Here is a 21136-nt window from a genome sequence, read left to right on the forward strand (position 1 = left end):
TTCTTCGTAGATATGTTACCTGCTGTACTAAACAAGCACTCAGAGGCTGAACTTGAAGCGCAAATAGACAAATACTTTTTAGCAAGATGGGATAAATTAGGAATGATGAATGATTTATTTTTCACCACTCCAGTGGGTTATGGATCAGGTTTGATAGCCATTATGTATCGATCAATTTCAGCTTTGCATGCAGCTTGTGGAGATGAATCAGTTTGCGAGTCTGACTGCTGCTCTCTTGAGGCTCTTAAGTAGCTACTTAACTTTCTCTTCTTGGCTACAGGGAGTGCAGGCTCTCCTTCTGTAAGTTGTGTTACTTGTGTAGTATCCGTAGAATCTGTACCATCTGTAGTACCTGGTTTAGCAGCCTGGGCTTGTTCATTCTTGGAGGTTACATATGCTGCTCCTTCTTCTACCACTCAACTGTTAACCCTTGACATTCCAACATCATCAGGGACATAGTCTGCAATAAACCTGGGATCCAAGAAAGATGCTACACTCATCAAACGTCTACACAATGAGTCTGAATACTTGTCATCCAAATAATTTAGGACTTTGCATTTAATATCTGCTGTCAGGGTTGTATCATCTTCACCAACACTGCAAAGTGCAAACATCATATAAAATTTCAAACTGGTAAAACTGTAGAAACAGACACATAGTGCTCTGCAGACAACCCATCAGTAAAATCACTCAAGAGGTCCAATGCTGCATTCAATGCTTCGAGCACATCCAAGTCCTGCTAAGTGGGAACAAGATGAGAATATTTTCTGTCTCCACATAAAACTTTCCTGATAGCTTTCTCTTGCTCCACTACTTGACTGATCATCTTCTGAGTTGAACCCCAGCACATCTGACAGTCAGTGACTAAAGAGTGTTCAGGTAAGAACTCTTTTTGAGCATCCTTCAAGTCTCATTCTTTTTATAACTGTAAGAAAATTAACTTACTAGCTTTTTGTACACAGCCACTAGATTAGAGTTAGGTGGTATACCGGTACATTTAGTAATTTTCGATACCTGAAGACCACCGGTATTACTAATTGCAATACCGACATACCGCGCATGCTCCAGATCACGTGTCATCATGTCAGCACATTTCTCGTGGCAAAAATGGCCGATTCTACTGATTCTACCGAGTCTGTCAATGCTTTGGTGCCAAAGAAGAAAGCCATTTCTCCAGTGTGGGACCACTTTGGACAATGTGTCGATGGTGAAGGGAGGGTGATAGATAGTGATGTAGCTGTTTGCCGTCGATGCCAAAGTAATGTGCGGGCTAGTGGTGGAAACACTTCTAATCTACTCTCGCATTTGAGGGTTCACTACCCAGGACAGTACACGCAAGTACTCCAGTTACAAAAGACGAAAGCGAAGGAAAATGACAAGAGAGTACATGTACGTGTCCGTCTGCCCAAGCCCAGTCATCCATCCCAGAATTGTTCAATAAAGCTCAGAAATATGAGAGGACCTCACGACGATGGCATGAAATTACGGACTCCCTGACATATTGTAGAAATGTTTCCTATCTACACAACAAAAAAGGATGGATTTCAGTGCTTTGTAGCAACTCTTGATCCCAGGTATGATATACCTTCTGCAAAGTACATGTCTGGCACAGCAATACCTGCTCTGTATGAGAAAACCAGGGAGCAGGTTGCCAGCGATATTAATAAAGCCAGGTATTTTGTAGCAACCACAGATATGTGGTCAAGCTCTACTATGGAGCCTTACTTAAGTTACTCCATTCATTTCATTGATGATAATTGGATATTACAGACAAAATGTCTACAAACATTATTTGTGCCAAAAGATCACACTGCCGACAATCTTTGTGAGGTAATGACTGAGACACTGACCCAATGGAAGCTTGAGATGGATTGGCAGGTCTGCATAACAACAGATAATGGCAGTAACATCACATGTGCTGCTACAAGTAGACTTATGTGGATGCGCTTGCCATGTGTTGGTCACTGCATGCTTACACCTTGCAGTGGTTAATTCAACTAAGGATGATTCAAGAGTCCAGCGTACTGTCGCGTTGTGTAGGAAGCTTGTGTCCACGTTCTCACATAGCTGGAAGAAAAAACGTGATTTGAATAAGGCACAATCAGATCTTGGCTTACCTCAACACTCTTTAGTTACAGATTGTGTAACTCGATGGGGACCTCAACTCAGCATGACTGGGAGAATTCTTGAGCGGGAAGTCTGTATAAGGCAAGTGATATTTTTGTAGTATCGTTACCGACTACTAATTTCTTAGTACTGCTGTACCCTAGCAGCCACTACACGATCAACCTGCATATCACTTTTCAGAATGTTTCCTATTGCAAGGTAAAGATTATGTCCAAAGCAAGGTAAGTGTGTCCAGTTGAGAATTGTGTTGACAGCTCATAAAAATAATACTACCATCGTTAGTAGTAAGACAGACTTGATTCTTGCTTTCAAGACCCCATGACTGCAAAGTATCTGTGATTGCCTGAGCAAGGTTTTCACCATTGTGATCTTAAGGAAAATACACTGTACCTAATGCAAAGGTACGTAATTCCCACTCCTTAGAAACATAGTGCATTGTGTAACTCATGTAGGGATCACTGTGGACACTGGACCACGTGTCAGTAGTAGCTGAGTAAAAGTCAATACTGCTTATGTCATAAAGCACAGATGGTCTCGTACGTTCATATAATTGTGGAAGAGCTGTTTTTGTAAAATATTTTCTGCCTGGCAACTCGTACTGTGGATCAAATTGTCTCAGCAAGTTGGTAAAACCTGGCTTTTCAACAGTATATATGGACAACATATCTTTTCCACTGCAATACGTGATGGCATCAGTCAGTCTATGCCATTTCCTGCTGTGTCAATCATATTTCTGTGTCACCTTGAGTGAATCTACGCATGTTTGCCATGGAGGATGTATTTCTTCTTGGCTTTCGGAGCAGTGGAGGAAGCAGCAGTGGCAGAAAGTCTTCAAAATTTGTTGTGCTTTTCTGGATGGTGCGCTCGAAGATGGGGAATCAGATTTGAGGTATTTCCTCTGTGAGCAGCAACATTTTTTTTACATGTTCGGCACAAAGCCACTTCCCTTCTCACATGGGTATCATCGTGGTATCCAATGAAATTCCATATTGCCAAGAGTTCATAATATAGAGACGGAGGGAGAGTGTCCAACACTGTATTACCTGGTCAAAACACACTGCATTCAAAGATTGCATCATATCCTGAATATTTCAGTATACTTCAGTATAATTCCATACAAATTCGTCACTTGGCTTCACCTACTGAAGAACGTTGATAGGTATTGATTTATCAAAGGGAAGCATTCTTAGTGCTTAGCTTTATTAGAATTAACACCCTTTCAGTAGTGATTAATAAGTTTTGGTGCTGATAGTCATTGCACAATCTTTGAACGCAATGTGTTTTGATCAGGTAATACAGTGTTGGATATTCTCCTTCCCTCTCTATATTATGAACTCTTGATATTGCTGATTTAGTTTTTTCTTTGCTAATAAATCATCGCTAGTATTGTTAGAAGAAATATCAGCTGGACTGGTGTCATCAATCTCGTCACCTTGCTCATCGTCCATTTTCTAATTAACAAAAACGTGGTCTTTACACATGCGCAAGAAAATCAGTATTTCAAAAATGCTATACCTTTGAACCAGTTTGTGTAAAACATCGTAAATAGCTAATTTCCCGGTATACTGCCCAGCACTACCTCCAGCAGGTTTCAGAGTAGTCTGTGGCTTTACGTTGGAACGATTGCCAAAAATCTGGGAGAAACGAATCACCACCAAACCTCTACACAAGGATGCACCCTTCACATAGATAGGCATACTTCTCCAAAGCAAAGAACTGAGAAACTATGTTTGAAAATCTCTGCATGGGTGTTAGGGAATTATATAAAGGTACATACCAAAGCAATAACTTGTTTTAAATATCTATATGTGTACTGAATCAGTAAGTGGGAGATATCAATTTGTTTGATCTTTTGTTAGAAGTATACGTTGTATGTTGAAATGCATACTAGCTCTCTCTTTCATAGGGAAAAGATGATGACTTTGCTTAAACTCAATCCTACCTTGAAGGAACAAGCTCAAAACAATTTTGGAGCTCTAATGGAGGGATTCTCTTTTGGGTCCACCAAAATCAGTTTTACTGGAAGTAGTCATGCAGTGTCTCAGGCAAGGGAATGGTTTAACTCACTACTCAAGCAGTACATAGTAGCCAGTCTTCTATGTCGCAGAGTTCTTATTCCTTCAGCACTTGACCGTATGTCAACAGAATTATTGTCCGTTGTTCTGTGTGTTAAGTGTGATGATGGGACCATTTGTTATGCCCAGTACTTGACCGTCAAAACTGTACAAGTGGTTTTGTTGGTTTGTGGGAGCAAACCATTTGTAGAGAGAGCTGTAGAGATCTTTAATCGTCCTGAAGAGAGAATCATAACCTTTGATACTATGGAGGCATTGCACAAGATGAAGTCTCAGCCATCTTATGATTTTAGTTCTCTATCAGAGCAGCATCAAGTTTACATCCAGGAGTCAACTGGGCCTGTGTTAACCATCCAGAGTTATTCAAAGAATTGTATTGCAGCAGTGGAAAGTATCCTGAATCAGGCAAAGTTAAGTCTTGAGAGGTGCTCTGTTGTTCTTCAAGGCTCCAAAGCTAAGATTGCTCACCTCACTGCAGCATTTGCTCAGCACCCTGATCAGGCAAAGATCTTCTTTGATGCCATTTATCAAGCTACTTCAGTGGAAACTTTGTGCTTGGATAAGGAAGTTAGGCTGACTGGATCAATGGACAAGATAAAAGAGGCAGAGAAAATGATCAATAACAGTGACTTCTTGAAGGGCTTCAAGTGTGAAACATTCGAATTTGAGTGCCACCCAAACTTCAAGGGTCAGACGGAGAAGTATCTTAAGAGTGACTTTGATCGATGCCAGCTTGATATCGTTGTTAGGTGTTACTACCAAAAAACTGAAAAGTTGTCAAGGCAAACTTCCAAAGGAGATCTGACAAAGTCAAAGAGTGCCATCTTCTATGTAGAAATTGAGAGTGAAAATGATGCCCATTTTGCAACTGCTTCTGGCATTATGAAGGTGAAGTGATAAAGGATTGTGTGTATTACTGTGGTGATGTTCATCTTATTAGCTACTAGTGCAATAAGAAAATAAAGTAGGTTTCTAGTTGTGAAACAAGATATATGAATGATGGTAGCTACTACAATATAGTATGGGAAATCCCTACATTAGCATCTTGCCACCATCTGTTCAATGCCATAGTAGGAATTTTCCCACGTAGCTATGTTGTAATAGCTACCATCATTCATATCTCTTGATTCACTACTTTTTTTCGCTGGAACCTTTAAATTAACTGTCCTGCATAGTTACCATAGCTGGGGTATACGTGTGTAGCTGTGACTGCTTTATTAGAGTACTAGCAGTGCTATCTGCCCTCTGTGCAGGTATAACTGAATGATTAATGTAATATAGTAGTATACAACATTTACTTCAATGTGTAACTACTACATGATAGATTGATACTGCAAATGTCGTCATGCAATTGGCATAATACCAGTCTATCATTATCATGTGGCTACACTGCTTTGTTTGGCCTCTAGCCTTGCGACTGTAGTCAGGCAGGCAGGAAGACCAAAAATTAGGTTTGGCAGTTTTAATTAAAAATTAATCCAATATTTGGTCTTCTGCATTTTCTTTGTTTTAATGCATAGATTTGATGTTAGGCAGGCAAGCAGAGAGGGCAGACCAAAAATTGGATTTTCGTAATTCAGTATTCATCCTTCTGTGTTTTCTTATATTTAACACTGGATTTGATGTTAGATTGCGCTAAGACTATTCCATAAAGGTGATTTCATCATGCTATGATGGTTTTTAATAGCAGCATCTTGGTGGGCACCATTTGTTTTGGGGGGGCCCTTCTAAACAAACGGTATTACTGTATTGTTTGATACATTTTCATTGCACATTTTCATGCACATCATGATCTGTATGAAGAAATTTTACGTATATATCATTGTATTACGTAAGTTTTTTTGTTTTTTTTTTCATTTAATGCTGCAATGTGTATAAGTAAAATGCTAGGCTAGCTAGAATATTAGTGTAGTCCCACAGTTGGTTACATAATACTTTTTTACTTGTAGGGTTTAAAGCCTGAAACAAGGTACATCCGGATGCCCAAGAAAGAGTTTGAGTGTTTGTCTCATGCTGTGAAGTCACATGTACTAGACATTGAGGGTACCCACAAAGTTCGATTAGATCTCTATGATAAGAGCAATACTGCTGTCATCCATGGTCTTACTGCCACTGAAATTAATGCAGCAGAAGATGAGATTGGAGCATATGTCAGTGCTAATGTGGAGATCAAGTTGACAGTGAAGGTATCTAAGCATCAGAAATATTATCTGACAGGAAAATGTAATAAGCTTCAGGATAATAATTGCAAAATTCTGTTCCCCAAATTGGCTGACTTCAAGAAGGAAAATGCAGGGGATACCCCACAAGCTGATATCACACTGCAGGGGGAGAAATGTCATGTTGAAGTGGCTAAACAAAAGATTGATGAGATCCTCAGTAGCTTACATCATCGACTGGTCAAGAAAAGGCACAATCAATATGCAATGATGTGGAAGAGAAAATGGGAAGAAGTCAAATCGCAAGAAGAAGCTAATAGCAATGTTGTAATCTTTACCTGGTTTGATTTTGATGAGAAAGAAAAGGGTCAAAAGTCAAAGAAACCGAAGGAGGTAGGGGTTGGTGTTGAAATCACTATTATTAGTGATGATTTCCTGGTAGTTTGTCAGGTTGAACAGAATGTTGTTAGCGTTGCAGACACAATTATGACACGGCCAATACTAGCCAGTAGGAACCAATGTAAAGCAGTGGCAGATGCACTTAAGAATAAGAAGCTGATTTTGCGGGAGAGCCACAATGTAGAGTTAGAAATTGATTGGGATAAACCAGAGTTACTTTTGCTTGCTCCAAGCGGATCTAGTGATGATTTTGAGGGAGCCTCTGCTACTTTGCTGGCCTTCATACATGGAGAAGCTGTTAAAAGTGACAATATCAAACTTGGTGAGCCTGCTTTAAGCCACTACATCCACCAAAAGCAGCAGTGGTCAGAAATCATTAAAGTTGCTAAGCAATGCTCTGTGAGAGTTAAGCACAATAATCGAGTTCTTGAAGTATCTGGTAAAGTACCTGATGTGGTGAGGGCTAAAGGTCTGCTAGAGCAACTGCTGCAAACTTTTAGTTCACATTTAGGAACACAAGAGGTTAGTGTTTCTTCCTTGTATGAACCTGTACTGAAAACGCTGGAGTTTCAAAATCTTGTTTCAAGGTTGAGGCAAGATTTATGTGTTGCTGTTACATTTCATAATGTGCAGCGAAGCAAGAACACAGTAACACTTTGCAAGGCAAACATTCAGCCAGAAGGCTGTGATAGGCCTTGCTTCATAGAAATATGCTATGGAAATTTGGTAAATGAAACGACTGATGTAATTGTGAATGCTGCCAATAGTGAGTTGCAGCATATTGGTGGCCTAGCAAAGGCCATATCTGATGCAGGTGGCCCTGCTATACAGGCGTACAGTGATGATTATGTAAGGCAGAATGGTATTGTTAAGCCCGGCCATCTTGCTTGTCTGCCAGCTGGCAATTTATCTTGCTCTGTTGTGATGCATGCTGTTGGTCCAATGTGGAAAGATGGGGGACACAGTAAGAAAGAAGAGCTTTATGCAGCTGTGTCCACCAGTTTAGTGGAGAGTGACAAACGTGGCTACAGGTCTGTTTCCCTTCCTGCCATCAGTGCTGGCATTTATGGCTGTCCAGTAAAGGATTGTGCTTTGTTGTCTATTAAAGCTACTGCAGACCTACTCATTGGCAATTGCCTCAAGTCAGTATCACACATTAGGTTTGTGCTGTTCACTTGGGATGCTGCAAATGCTTTCCAGGACTCCTTTAAGGATTGCTTGCTAGAAGATAAAAGCTTCAGAGCTACTGCAGAAGTAGTGGCACAGCCTTTCCCATCTTCAGGAGTAAAGGCTGAGTGGTTTTGGGAGGATGATACTAAAAGGTTGCAGCCTTATACCAGCCAGGTATCCGTGACACTCTCACATGCATATTCTGTGTCACCTAACCAGGCTCTAATGATGCAGATTGAAGGTCAAGAGTACACGATCTACTTTGCTGACATGGTACAGGTTAATAACAGGACACAGAAACGGCGAAGAGTACACAGGAGGACTCTGGGCGCTATCACTTGGCAGTACAAAGATGACAATAACTCCTGGGCACCTTATGCACCTGAACATAATGATGTGCTAGAAGTGATGTACGAATCAAAAGTACCACAGCGACTAGAAATTGGCAATTGGAGCTATGCAATTGATTTTCAAAACATGGAACAAATCAATTTCACTACCAGGAAGAGGAGACCAATACGTCGTGTAGTAGGTAGTGTTGCTACCCCTGGAAAAGCTCTATTGAAGCAAACATCTGTCAATGCCAGCTTGTCATTGAATGGTCCTCATCAGAATCTTGCACAAGCCTGCAAGATGGCAGAAAATTGTTTTGAGAGGTGCTTGACATCTTGTGAAATTCCTCTTTCAGATTCTTTATCTTATCTTGCAGAGAAAATAAAACGTCTTGGCCACAAGTATAATGTTGAAGCAAAGTATATTCCACATACTAAAACTGTCACATTTCGTGGTGTTGCAGATGGTGTTACAAAGGCTAGACTTGCTGCTCAAGATATCCTCCTCAGCGTGGGATCTAAGAGTAATGTGAAGTTCCCTCCGGAGTGGGAAACTGATGCTAACTCACCAAACGTAGTGATTGTAGAAGTCAGATCAACTTCTCATGAGTGGCGAAGGGTGTCACAATTGGTACTCTCCACATTACCACAGGTAAATGTGCTGAAAATTGAGCGTGTACAAAACCGTTGGTTGTGGGAAAAGTACATTCTGAATTGCAAAAGAATGAAAGAGAAAAATAAGGGAGTCATAAATGAAAAAGAACTATTCCATGGCACCAGTGGCACCTCACCTGATAAGATATACGCTGATGAAGAGGAAGGGTTTGATATGAGGTTCGGCCGACAAGGCATGTGGGGCCAGGGAAACTATTTTGCTGAGAAAGCTGAGTACTCAGATACTTATGCATACCAGGGTCACAATGGTTTGAAGCAATTCTTTTTAGCTAAAGTTCTCACAGGGGATAGCATATTGATGAAATCTGATGGTAAACTGCGAATGCCACCTTTGAAGAGTGGTGGTGGTAATGTGAGATATGATACAGTGTGTGGAGTCACTCATGGATGTCGAGTATACATAGCATACTCCAATGATAAGGCTTATCCTTTCTACCTTATCACTTACAAGTACAAAGGATTTAACATTTTCTAATATGTGACAGTGGTACATATCACGGGACATGCTTGTTTTAATTTTATTATATAGTGTGTAATAAGGTGCTGAACTGCTTAGATTTTTAGGTCTATAGTATGAATAACACTTGTATGGACTATGCAGTGTGTTCAATAATATTTACTCAGTTAAGCAATGGTGCGAACAGCCTAATTAGACTTTAATACATTTTTTTTTGCTAAGAACACAGGTACTAGTTCATGTTACAGTAATGTCTTGTGATGGCATAGTCAATTGTACAAGAGATCCTGCAAATATTGTTGAAGTTTCAGTCCTCCTGAAAATTTTACTTAGTCTGGATGTATACACTATATAGTGACAAGCTGGTAGCCTAAAAGTTGGCAGATATTGTACAATTACTTTTTGGCTCCAAACATGTAGAGTGTGCACTATATGCAGCTTGTTGGGTAGTGTGCATGTTGATTCAACAGATGTACAAAAGGACTTTATAAAGGTGCAGTCTGTGTAATGAGATTGATGCCAGCACTGTACAGTCTACCAAGACATAGCTGGAGTAGCAGCTGTGCATATAAATTCTCTTAATTTCAAAGTCAGTGTCCACTGTCCAAGGCAGCTACCACGATTTCACTAACTTATGTAATATTTGTGTCAGTATCGGGTAGGTCGAATGCATGGGAACAGATTAATGGCTAGGACCACAAAATCCTGGTGATGAAATTTTTTAAACTTGATTTTTACTGTTAAGCTAACTGCCTGATGCCTTCAGACAAGTATGACAACGGCTAAGGCTACTGGGTTGATTTTGTCACTGCTGGACATTGCTTCAGCCTGACAGGTACCTTTTGGCATACTGCAGTATGTACAATGTACACATCATGAACTTACCTTTGTCCTCTACTCCTGTGTGTCAATTTTTGCTGACAGCCCTGGGAATTTAAGGGTTGAAGCCAACCAGATGGACTAGGGGCTTAAAACCTTATAATGACCAAGGCTAGGTGCAATAATAGATACATTTTGCACTGGTATTGGACCACCTGGTTGGTAGGATAGAACTGATCAATCCTCTCTATTAAACACATTAAAATGTTATTGCATTCAATGCATTGCCTGTCTGCATGAGTGGTCCTTTCGACATATAATGTACAAGCCAATTGCAAGTATAGCTAGAGCTGGACATAATATCATAACCAGTTACTGAGCAGATCATAACTGTCGGTTATCCGTTTAACAGAATTGAATGACATTTTCTGCAATTTTCATGCTACACTCAACATGTATATAATATACCCTTAAAATTTGTAGTAAAGTCATCTTTATAGTAGTCAAAGTAAATAATATATAGGCAACAAGTGATTATATCAGAATCCTACTACAAGTTGATATCAATGTTGTAGGTATACCCATGCAAAACATACACTATCGAGTGAATATCTTAGAGATCAGCTATTCAGTTACGCAAAAAAAAGCCTGCTAACTGGCTGATTATTTGGTAAGGTTTTGCAGCCTTAAGTACAGTTGGTAGGGATGTGGCAATTATGCCAACATAATTTCTGGCATAATAGGTATGTGTGGGAATCAGGAATTATGCTAGCATTTTGAGGTGATTATAAAGCTTTAACAGTAGGAAATCTGCAGATTGCACAATTCAGTTTTAAAATCGAGGTACTCTAATAAAGCAGTCAGAAATTCTAATAGAACAGTCACAGAATATTATTTACTCTAATAAAGCAGTCACATTGAAATGAAATACTCTAATACAGCAACCAGCTAAAGAATTCAAGACTATTGGCTTAAACATCAATGAAAATGGTCTGATACACAATTAACTGGCATTATTAGCCAATTATGGTAGCAGAATTTTGGGAATAATGGCATTATAGGTGATTTTTTGAACACTGCTCAAAAGCATATTGCTCAATTTTTGGAACATAATAGCCTCATGCCTAACAGTTGGTTAAAATAATATACAACTCAAACCCCATGGGGAATAAGAGGAATGAACTGTCAGTTGACTCAGTTTTGAAGTGATGATCAGGTGTACTTGTTTGTGCATTTTATGGCTATATAACTGCATTATCTGCATATGTGCTATAGTTGTGATGACCTAACCAAATCAATAATTTTGTCTAGTCAAGTCACCATTCAACCAAAGAAGTTGTGTATCCTATCACACCTTAATATTTCAGTGCTCTTTAAGCCCTATCATGCTATATTAGTACTGAAAAGATTCAAAAAAGAGCTGCTTGTTCACTATGTATTAACTATCTACATAGTACTGTAGCATCACAACAAATGCTCCAGCAATTACAGATCCACTTGGAAGAGATGGACCACCTTGGAAGAGAAGACTCAAGAAATTACTTTTCAATACTAAGATCAACCCCATGCAAGTTTATTCTAATATCTACTACAAGACTTCCCCACCAATCCTCCTACATTATAGTGATTATACATAAATCAAATCTCGGATCCCAGGTTGGGTGGCTCCTCAGGCACTTGCCTAGACTAGCACTTGCCTAGACTAGCACTTGCCTAGACTAGCACTTGCCTAGACTAGCACTTGCCTAGACTAGCACTTGCCTAGACTAGCACTTGCCTAGACTAGCACTTGCCTGGACTATATACAAGCTGTCTGTGGATCAAGTCACCACCTGGCCTGAAATTTTTTTTGCATTCAGCATAGTTTTCAGTTACAGGTTTCTGACTCCCTGCTTCACAGGCTTACTGGTAGCTTCCTTGCAAGTCCCTAGAGGGATACCGTATAGCGGAAAATTTTGGCGGGAGAAAATTTTGGCGAATTTGGCGAGCGTGCATTGATTCGCCAAAATTTTACTCGCCATTTTTCTAAACACTGAAAGTGTAGTAGACGCTGTTCATTCAGGGCCGGAGGAGGGAAAATTGAGTTGGTCAGGCCATTAACTATAATGTTGAAATTGCTACTATATACATGCCAATGAGAGAGGAGCTGTTGCACAGTGTGCGAAGTGCAAAGCACACTCTGCGAAGTGCGAAGCATGAGCATTCTAGGGGGGTCTGGGGGCATGCCCCCACAGGAAATTTTTGAAAATTAGACACTCATATATGCAATTTTAGTGACATTTCACTGCTAGCTAGCTATATAAATATGCCCAAGCCTATCTGTTGTTCTTCAGACTTTCTATACTATATGTAGACCTGACATACAGGGGTGAGGGAACACAGCATGAAACTTACTGTATGGTTCATTTAGTTATAGCTAGCAATTAGAAGTTCAAGGGGGGCCTGGGGGTGCAACCCCCAGGAGCTGCAGAATTTTTGCAATTTAAAGGTTTGAAATGCCTTAAAATTTAAAATTGATGCTAAATTTTAAAGTAAAACTAGCTAGCAACTTGCAACTTTCCCACCAAATTTCACAGGGAACCCATGCAGCATGGCCTCCTTTAGCTAGGATATAATTACTATACAGTGAATTCACACAGCTACAATAAAAAGCTACACAGCTACAAAAATACAGTATACTACTATACTGGTTTGTATGAAGTGAACGGATCATCACGTAAATATACTGGTGGACAGTCACGAGACTAATTAGTTTTCAAAAATGGCGCGATGTGTGTGAGGAGAGTTTGCTCGGTATCTCGACAGGACGAGTGGGTAGTTGAAGAGGAGTGATTTCTACTCAACATCTCATCCAGATGGCCACCATGTAATGTATGGGTGTACAGCTTCTTGCCGCGGAATGAGTCGTCTGGTTTGTCACTGCCAGCCCTTCGCCCAGTAAAAGAAGCCAAGAGAGACAAGCCAAGGAATGCTAATGATTATTTTATGAAGATTGAATTGTGATATAAGTGTGCTGGTTTAGAATCAAAGAAGGCACTTGCCTTACACGTGATAAATGGCAACTGTCAGCACACGTGATACTGTACGTATAGAACCCACAATCATTTCTGTACGAAACGATACGAATGCTACGCTGTACTGTAAGGTAATTTGAGATACTATACGTGTAGTTCTGTGCTTTAGTTAGGCTGAGAAACTAGGTAACTACTCGTGTCATGCATTTTCAATAACAGCTGTAAAATGTACGTAGCTACAAGTAGATGTGATCGTCCAAAGATTGCAAGAGAGTAATGTAGTTCGAGCTGGTCAGCTAGTTGGTTCAACTCCAGATTATTGGTCCGGCTCGGGCCTGACCAACCGGACCGTCTCCTCCGGCCTTGTCATTAGTGGGTGAATATTGTTACAGCGGTGAGTGGTTAGTCTTCCTATCCCATTGAATACAGTATGGTTTTAGACTACTAAGGCCAGGCCAAATTGATTGACAGTTTATCGTCCGGGATATTTGAAAAAGTCATGCGGGCGGGAGGTCATTTTTCATATTTCATAATTTTTTAACATGGAAAAACATTCAAAAAGTAGCCTTCACACAGTTGCTAGCTACTTTAACAATGATTGCAAGCTTATTTGATTACGTCATGCACTGTTAATACTTAGCTATTCGTTTATGCAATCTCTCTTTAGAAATCCATTTATTGAAGGTTCTAACGAGTCCAGGCTGGGGATAATCGTCACGTTTGTTGCACACGACACACCATGTTTTAATATACAAAAACGAGTTCGGAAGCGTAAGCAATGATTATCACGTGAGAAATAATGGATTATGAAATTATTGCTCTATTCCTAAAAACCCATGCGGGCGGTGACGATAAACTGTGAATTAATTTGGTCTGGCCTAATAGCTCAGGCAGATGGGCAATTCAGCTCAAGCGATTCAGCTCAGTGCCCTCGCCTCGCTTGCCACGCGCGTCCCAGTGACTTAGCGAGCTAGTGCATGCTGTTTTAATTACAGCTAGCTCTCGAGCTAGCTATTTGCATAAGAGCGCGTCGATTCGAATGAGAGGCATTAAACTGTAGTAAGCTTCGTCGCCTACGCAGTCAGATTAAAATTGCGTAGGCAAAGTAATGCCATACATTCGCCAAAATATTATTCGCCAATTTCTGCCAATGATCAATTCGCCAAAAATTTCTCCCGCCAATATTTTCCGCTATACGGTAGTTGTCCAATAAAAAAAATCAAAACAAAATGGAACCCATATATTACCACCAAACATTGCCATGCATATCCACCTTATATACACATAGGGACTTCTCCTGGGAGTATTAGCTGTCCTGCTTTTATACTCAACAAGTCCACATCATTATAGAAAGTATTGCATACATATACATTAAGGTATATACATCATAACAATAAAGTCAACCTATACAAAAGGCTACTACATACAAAGGCTGAAAAAAGTTAATAAAAAACCATTTCCGCTAAGTTAAACTTCAGTGCTATTCGCTAAGTTTTCATGCTCTTCAGATGGTGTACTGCATAATCTGTTTCCAAGTTGTCTCCATAGATTTATCAATGCAAAGATGGCACAAATTACAAGTGGAATCCAAGGCAATATAGTTTGAAACCACAAATACATCTGAATAGCATCCTTTGTTTTACCCTGTATCCGTAAAGTGTCTGTATGCTTGTAAAACAATATAATCATACTTAAAAATATAAATACTGCTATATTTGCAATATTGTAGATTTCGATTTCATACGTAAATGTAGAAGTACTGCCATCAGAAATAATAAAGACATCAATAGGTACACTTGAAAAATATCAGAAGCAAATGAAAAAATTAAAAAAGCTAAAAATATATAAATAAAATAAGACCCAGCAAATATATGACAACTGTTTTTATATTTTTTAGTAAACTGTGAATAGATTTGATTTAGAATGCCATCTTGATTTCCATTGTGATTGCCAGTTTGATTACCATTTTGATTGTAGCATTGCATTACAGAGTATATTATTAGCAATACTGGACAGATTACACATATTACTAACGCAGGTAAGGCGTATGGCAAATGCTCAATACTAAAGTATTCCATAGTGCCTTGTCTAAATGGAACAGCTACAGGAGGATGAGGTCCATTTTTGTCTTCAAATACTGCATAAGCTAAAATTTGAAATGAGATGTTCACAAAATTAACATAAGTGAACAACATGCAAGCAACAATAGCATTTATTACATGTTTTTCCATATTCTCATTTTCGTCGTTTACAAATGGCCTTCTAATTTTGCAAACAATAATCCAACAACACTTTCTACAACCAGGAGAATGTCTGATAATGATCAATATAATAACCATGATAAACAAGGGATATAGTGCAGCTACATATTGTATTAAGTAATAATCCATAACAGCCATTGTTTCAAATAAGCAATAGCTACTGGAAAATTATATCTCCTTTAAACTCAAAAATATTTATGATGTTAATGTATATCGTGTTGATGACGTGCATGGCACCAGTGTAATTATTCCAATGATTGGTGCCTACAGCGATTGCAGGTAGTATCTGGGTAAAGAATATGAATGAATGAATATGTCCAACAGCAAGGTTACAATTCAACACCAACAGCACCAGTAACATGATAGTCATGGGTAAATATGTTGTAATAACATATATGATCCATGCAGTGAAGTACGATTTATTGCACTTAACACAATCTAATGTACCGCCAATTGCCAACCCATATCCAGGTGCGCAGTCACCACAAAGTGTTCCAACTCTGTTCTTACAAGTAACATTACTGTCATGCTTCACCTTAACTGTATCACTACTATGCTTATTGTGGGTACAGTAGGACAGCGGACATTCATATGTTGAAAAGAACTTATTATTAATCTCTCCTACCCAATAATTTGGTTGTACAATGATTTCTAGTCCACTGGAATTGCACAAAAACACTCCATCATATTTTTCTGCACTACAGACACATTCACCACTGTACAAATGATAGCCAAGTGTACAGTTTTCCACAGAAACAGTAATGTAGTCAACATATTTTATATTACCAGCACTCACAAATTGAAGATTAAAGTTACCAGTTTGGTTAGTTTTTACTTGAGTTGTGCCATTGGTTTGTACAACAGGGTTAGGTATTTTTACATTCTTATCATCACTCACAATGGTGAAAGTTGCAGAGGTGACATTCCCAAAATCATTTTGTGCTTCAAATGGGATTGAAAAAACTTCACCAGGAATTATACTTGTCTTATTAGTCAACTTCTTGAAAGATGTTGCTGACGTTTGGATAAATTGAGAACAATTGTTGTTATTAGAGTTATGATTAAATTTAAAACCTGACCATTCCAGCAACACTTTACTCAAAGTGAAATTTGAAGCACAGCCAGCTACTGTTGTGGTATATATTGCATCACCTCCATTCTCTGTGTAGGCACAATTGTCAACAAATTGAAAACTAACATTTGTCCACTGGTCAGGTGACTTTGTAAGATCAGTATACCTTACAAAACAACTATCAGTAGACACTAGGTCATCATTGTAACCACTATTCTGAGCATATATGGCACCACCTAAACTAGCAGCAGAGTTGTTGATAAGCAATATTTGTACATTAGGTGATGCACTTATCCATGAATTGTCAGTGAAGTACAGTGCACCACCTTCATAGCCTTGATTATTAGTGAAGTTAAGAACTGCATTGGGATAGAGGTCTACACTAGCTCCAATGGCTGCAATAGCACTACCTCTGTTGTTGAAAATTTTCATACCATGAGAGAAACCTACAGTGATAGCCTTCAAATACATGATACCAGTTCCTAGATGGTGCCCTCCTGAAAACTCAGTGTTGCCAACATCACCACCTTTGTAACTATCTTTTATTCCAAAGCCACTTACACGATTTCCTACAAATGTACAGTTACTTAAAAAAGGCTTTATTAGCTGACCACTCACAACTGGATTCAATGTACTAAGATACAAAGAAGCTCCAAATGTAGCAAAGTTGTCATGCCAGTAGCAGTCAGAAAAGCGTAAATGATTTGTTGACCGTATTACATCACTTTCTTTGCTAGAATGAAAGCATACTCCACCGCCAACATATGCAATATTGGATTCAAAGGTGGCATTCACAAACACCACACTGTTGTACAATACTTTACTATTGACATTTAACATATTATAATTAAGCATTACAGCACCTCCACACGTACCTGCAGAACTAAATCTCTCTGGCATGACTTTATTCAGTTTAAAATTAGTGTCTTGTATGGTGAAATTGTTGTGGTTAGATGTATCTTGCAGTTTGATAAATATTCCAGCACCATACAAAGCAGTGTTTTCAGTAAAATTACAGTTAGTAACAGCAAATGTATTGTGATTTGCATTTCCTTTTACATAAATGGATAGTCCTCCTCCTCTTCCAAATGTAAAATGGGTATTCTGGAATATAGTACTGTTACTTAGATTCATGGTAGAGCCTATATTTTGAATAAAAGTTGAATTCTCTATTAAATACTTTGCATTAGATGCAAACTTTGATTCTGTTTCATTACAGTTGTTACTGTTTGTTCCTGGCTGACAAAGACTGAACTCAATAGAAACTCCTCCGCCACCTGAAAACTTGGTATTTTCATTAGGCAAAATTATGTTTCTGGCAAAGTGACTGCGTGAAATGTGAATCTTTCCTATTGTGTTGTATATCTGGATACCCACTCCACTGCTGTTCTCTACTGTAACAAAACTCAACGTCAGATTATTGCAGTATTCAAATAGAAGACCAGCTTTAGATATCAGAGTGGCATTGGGAGAGTCTGGCTTCACACTGGTACTGTTAAACTTCATACCGCAATTGTTAAATGTAATGTTTTTGATGACTATATTCAAAACATTTTAAAATGCCAATCCTGCATTATGGTGGCAATGGATTGTTGTATTTTCTTTCCCAATTAATTTGATTGAGCTTTTACCATATATTATGTTAGTCATGTCATTCTTCTCAAGATGAAAATTCCCATTATTGATATAAAACTCTGAACAAGATTTGTCAGAAAAATACTCATTCAGACTGACCTTCCCATCAGTGACATCACATGGATAGCAAAATATCGGTAGAATTTGCATCAGATTTGTTAATATAATTGGCAAAGAAACCTAATGAGGTAATTAAATAGAAAGTTCAAAATACATGTATATTCATAAACTTATGAACTCATTACTGTGTGAAGCTGAATTCTACTGTGAAGAGAAAAACACATGAAACACAATAGTGTTTGAATCAAGAAGTACAGTACATATATACCAATCCAAAAACAGCTTATAGCTGTAAAAAAAGTGCGCGTCCAAGTAAAGCAGAGTTGACTGCGACAAAAAGTAATGATATCATAATGCAGCCATGTGCGAGGTGTGCAAGTTGTAAAATTAATATTAGCTAATCAGATAATACAATGTTATTGTTAAAATGTTAATGAAAACTATGTGATGCTGCTATTTTTAAGTGTGTGAGCATCTTCATAAATGCCACACAAATTTAATTCTCAATAAAGCAATGTGTATAGATTCTCTGATAGCAATAAATAGTTTGAGTTTGGCCACCTTTCCTTTGTTCGTAGCATTGTCGTATACAGGAAAGGTGGCCAAACTCAAACTATTTATTGTTATCAGAGAATCTATACACATTGCTTTATTGAGAATTAAATTTGTGTGGCATTCATGAAGATGCTCACACACTTGAAAATAGCAGCATCACATAGTTCTCATTAACATTTTAACAATAACATTGTATTATCTGATTAGCTAATATTAATTTTACAACTTGCACACCTCGCACATGGCTGCATTATGATATCATTACTTTTTGTCGCAGTTAACTCTGCTTTACTTGGACGCTCACTTTTTTTACAGCTGGATGAGATTTCAATACTTTTTGTTAGAATAAGCAATGCACTGTTGATAACAGTAGGTGAGTTTCCATGGTTTTGACAGAAACCCCAGATTACAGTGACAGAATATTAAAATATAACTGTAATTTTAGTGGCCAGGGCCGCCCACATGGGGGGGGGGGGGGGGGGGGTAACTGGGGCATTTTGCCCCCTGCCCCATCCCGAAAGGGGCCCCTTGAATACCTGTTTAAAGAAAGATCGATATACTCTAATAGAGCAGTCAGGATCTAGACCCTTCCTTGCCCCTGGGCCCCTCCTTAACTCTTTTCCCTGGGCTCTCTAATTTCTCTGGACGGCCCTGTTAGTGGCATGCAACTGCAGTCCCATTTTAACTAGCAAACTAAGAGCTACAATACAACTTGAGCTTACAGATTTTTTCATCTTTCTCTTAGTTCACCTCTTAGTTGACTGTGATGAATTCTACTACACGTCCGGCGACAGCACTACCTAGGCTTTTATCAAGAAGGGCGGGGAATTTTGTGGTAGCTAACGCTAACGCCACGCCCTTTGTTTTGTTGCCACACCCTTTGTTTTGGTGAAATTTTATTATTATCATTATTTATTGATAATCAGCAGGACCCTCAGGGGTATAATGCTGATGTGCAATTACATGTGTACAATTTCAATTAGTTACTTAACTATAAAGCAGAACATCTAGATTTAGCTAAGAATCTTTTTGATGGATGTGGTGTGGGTATCACAGTGGAGGGTAAGCGTCACCTTGGCGCTGCTATAGGATCTCCTACCTTTGTCCGGCATTATGTGAATGAGAAGGTTGAGTATTGGGTGTCTTGTGTGCGGAAGTTAAGTGTGATTGCAAAGGCTAACCCTCATGCTGCTTATTGTGCTTTCACGCATGGTCTTATTAGTAAGTGGACATATTTTTTACGAACGCTGCCCAGAATTTCTGACTATCTTCAACCTCTTGAAACAACTATTTTTGCAGAATTTATTCCTGCTGTTACTGGAAAATTTGTCAGTGATTTAGAGCGAGAATTGTTTTCTCTTCCAGCACGAATGGGAGGCCTGGGTCTGTGTAACCCTTCTGCTAATGCTAACTTTGAATTTGATTCTTCCATTCAAGTTACCTCATCTTTAACCAAGGAGATCATTGAACAACAGACTTGCTTTAGGATGTCAGTGGTTAGTGCCCAGCGTCAAGCTAAGGCTGATGTTATAGCTTTGAGACATCGGCAGCTGGTTTGTAAGCAATCGGAACTCACACCACAGTTGCCAGTTAGTTTACGTCGTATTGTTTCTTTATCTAGTGAGAAAGGTGCCTCATCATGGTTATCAGTGCTTCCTATTGAAGAACATGGTTTTGCACTCCGTAAAGGTGCATTTAGGGATGCACTGTGTCTACGATATGGTTGGTTGCCCAATGGTCTACCTGCTAAGTGTGTCTGTGGTCATGGCTTTACTGTTGATCATGCAATGAATTGTGCTACAGGTGGTTTCCCTACTCTACGTTATAATGAACTTAGGGACTTCACTGCTGCTGCTTTGTCTGAAGTATGTCATAATGTGGCCATTGAACCAGTGCTGCAACCCCTGTCTGGTGAGTCCTTTCACTATGCCACAGCTAATGTGGAGGATGAGGCACGTTTAGATGTAAGTGCACATGGTTTTTGGGGAAGTCGTCATCAGAAGGCTTTCTTTGATGTTAGAATTTTCAATCCAACTGCTCCCAGTTATCGAAACACAGCGGTTTCTTCCTTGTACAGAAGGTTTGAAAGAGATAAACAAAGGATGTATGAACAGAGGATAAGAGATGTTGAAATGGGCTCATTCACTCAATTGGTTTTCTCCACGTTTGGAGGGATGGGTAGTGCGGCTACAGTTGCTTATAAACGTCTAGCTTCTATGCTATCTACTCAACGGGGCCAATCTTACAGCAGTGTTGTGTCATGGATTAGATGTTCCACCAGCTTCTCTTTGCTCAGGTCAGCAGTGACCTGCTTGCGTGGAGCAAG

General features: G+C 39.1%; 2 protein-coding genes across 2 annotated transcripts in view; one reads left to right on the plus strand and one right to left on the minus strand.

The window, feature by feature from the left end:
- Positions 1–9565, plus strand: part of LOC136249884 (uncharacterized) — a 23821-nt gene extending 14256 nt beyond the window's left edge. The window contains exons 4-5 of the mRNA XM_066042012.1: positions 4034–5090; positions 6152–9565. Of these exons, the coding sequence (XP_065898084.1) occupies positions 4034–5090; positions 6152–9412 (4318 nt within the window). The 3' untranslated portion in view covers positions 9413–9565. The remainder of the gene's footprint in view (positions 1–4033; positions 5091–6151) is intronic.
- Positions 9566–14567: 5002 nt separating this feature from the next.
- LOC136251803 (uncharacterized) lies at positions 14568–19633 on the minus strand. Its single transcript, XM_066044209.1, has 2 exons — positions 19533–19633; positions 14568–18375 (listed from the first exon to the last, which is right to left on the minus strand). The coding sequence occupies exon 2, from the start codon at positions 18064–18066 to the stop codon at positions 15646–15648; it is 2421 nt and encodes an 806-aa protein (XP_065900281.1). The 5' UTR covers positions 18067–18375; positions 19533–19633; the 3' UTR covers positions 14568–15645.
- Between the last annotated feature and the right edge of the window lie 1503 nt (positions 19634–21136).

Source organism: Dysidea avara, chromosome 3, assembly GCF_963678975.1.
Source record: "Dysidea avara chromosome 3, odDysAvar1.4, whole genome shotgun sequence".
In the NCBI taxonomy this organism is placed as follows: domain Eukaryota; kingdom Metazoa; phylum Porifera; class Demospongiae; order Dictyoceratida; family Dysideidae; genus Dysidea; species Dysidea avara.

Bases quoted from the DNA above. Each gene is read 5' to 3' on its own strand.
- LOC136251803 (XM_066044209.1), bottom strand. From the start codon at position 18,066: ATGAAGTTTAACAGTACCAGTGTGAAGCCAGACTCTCCCAATGCCACT.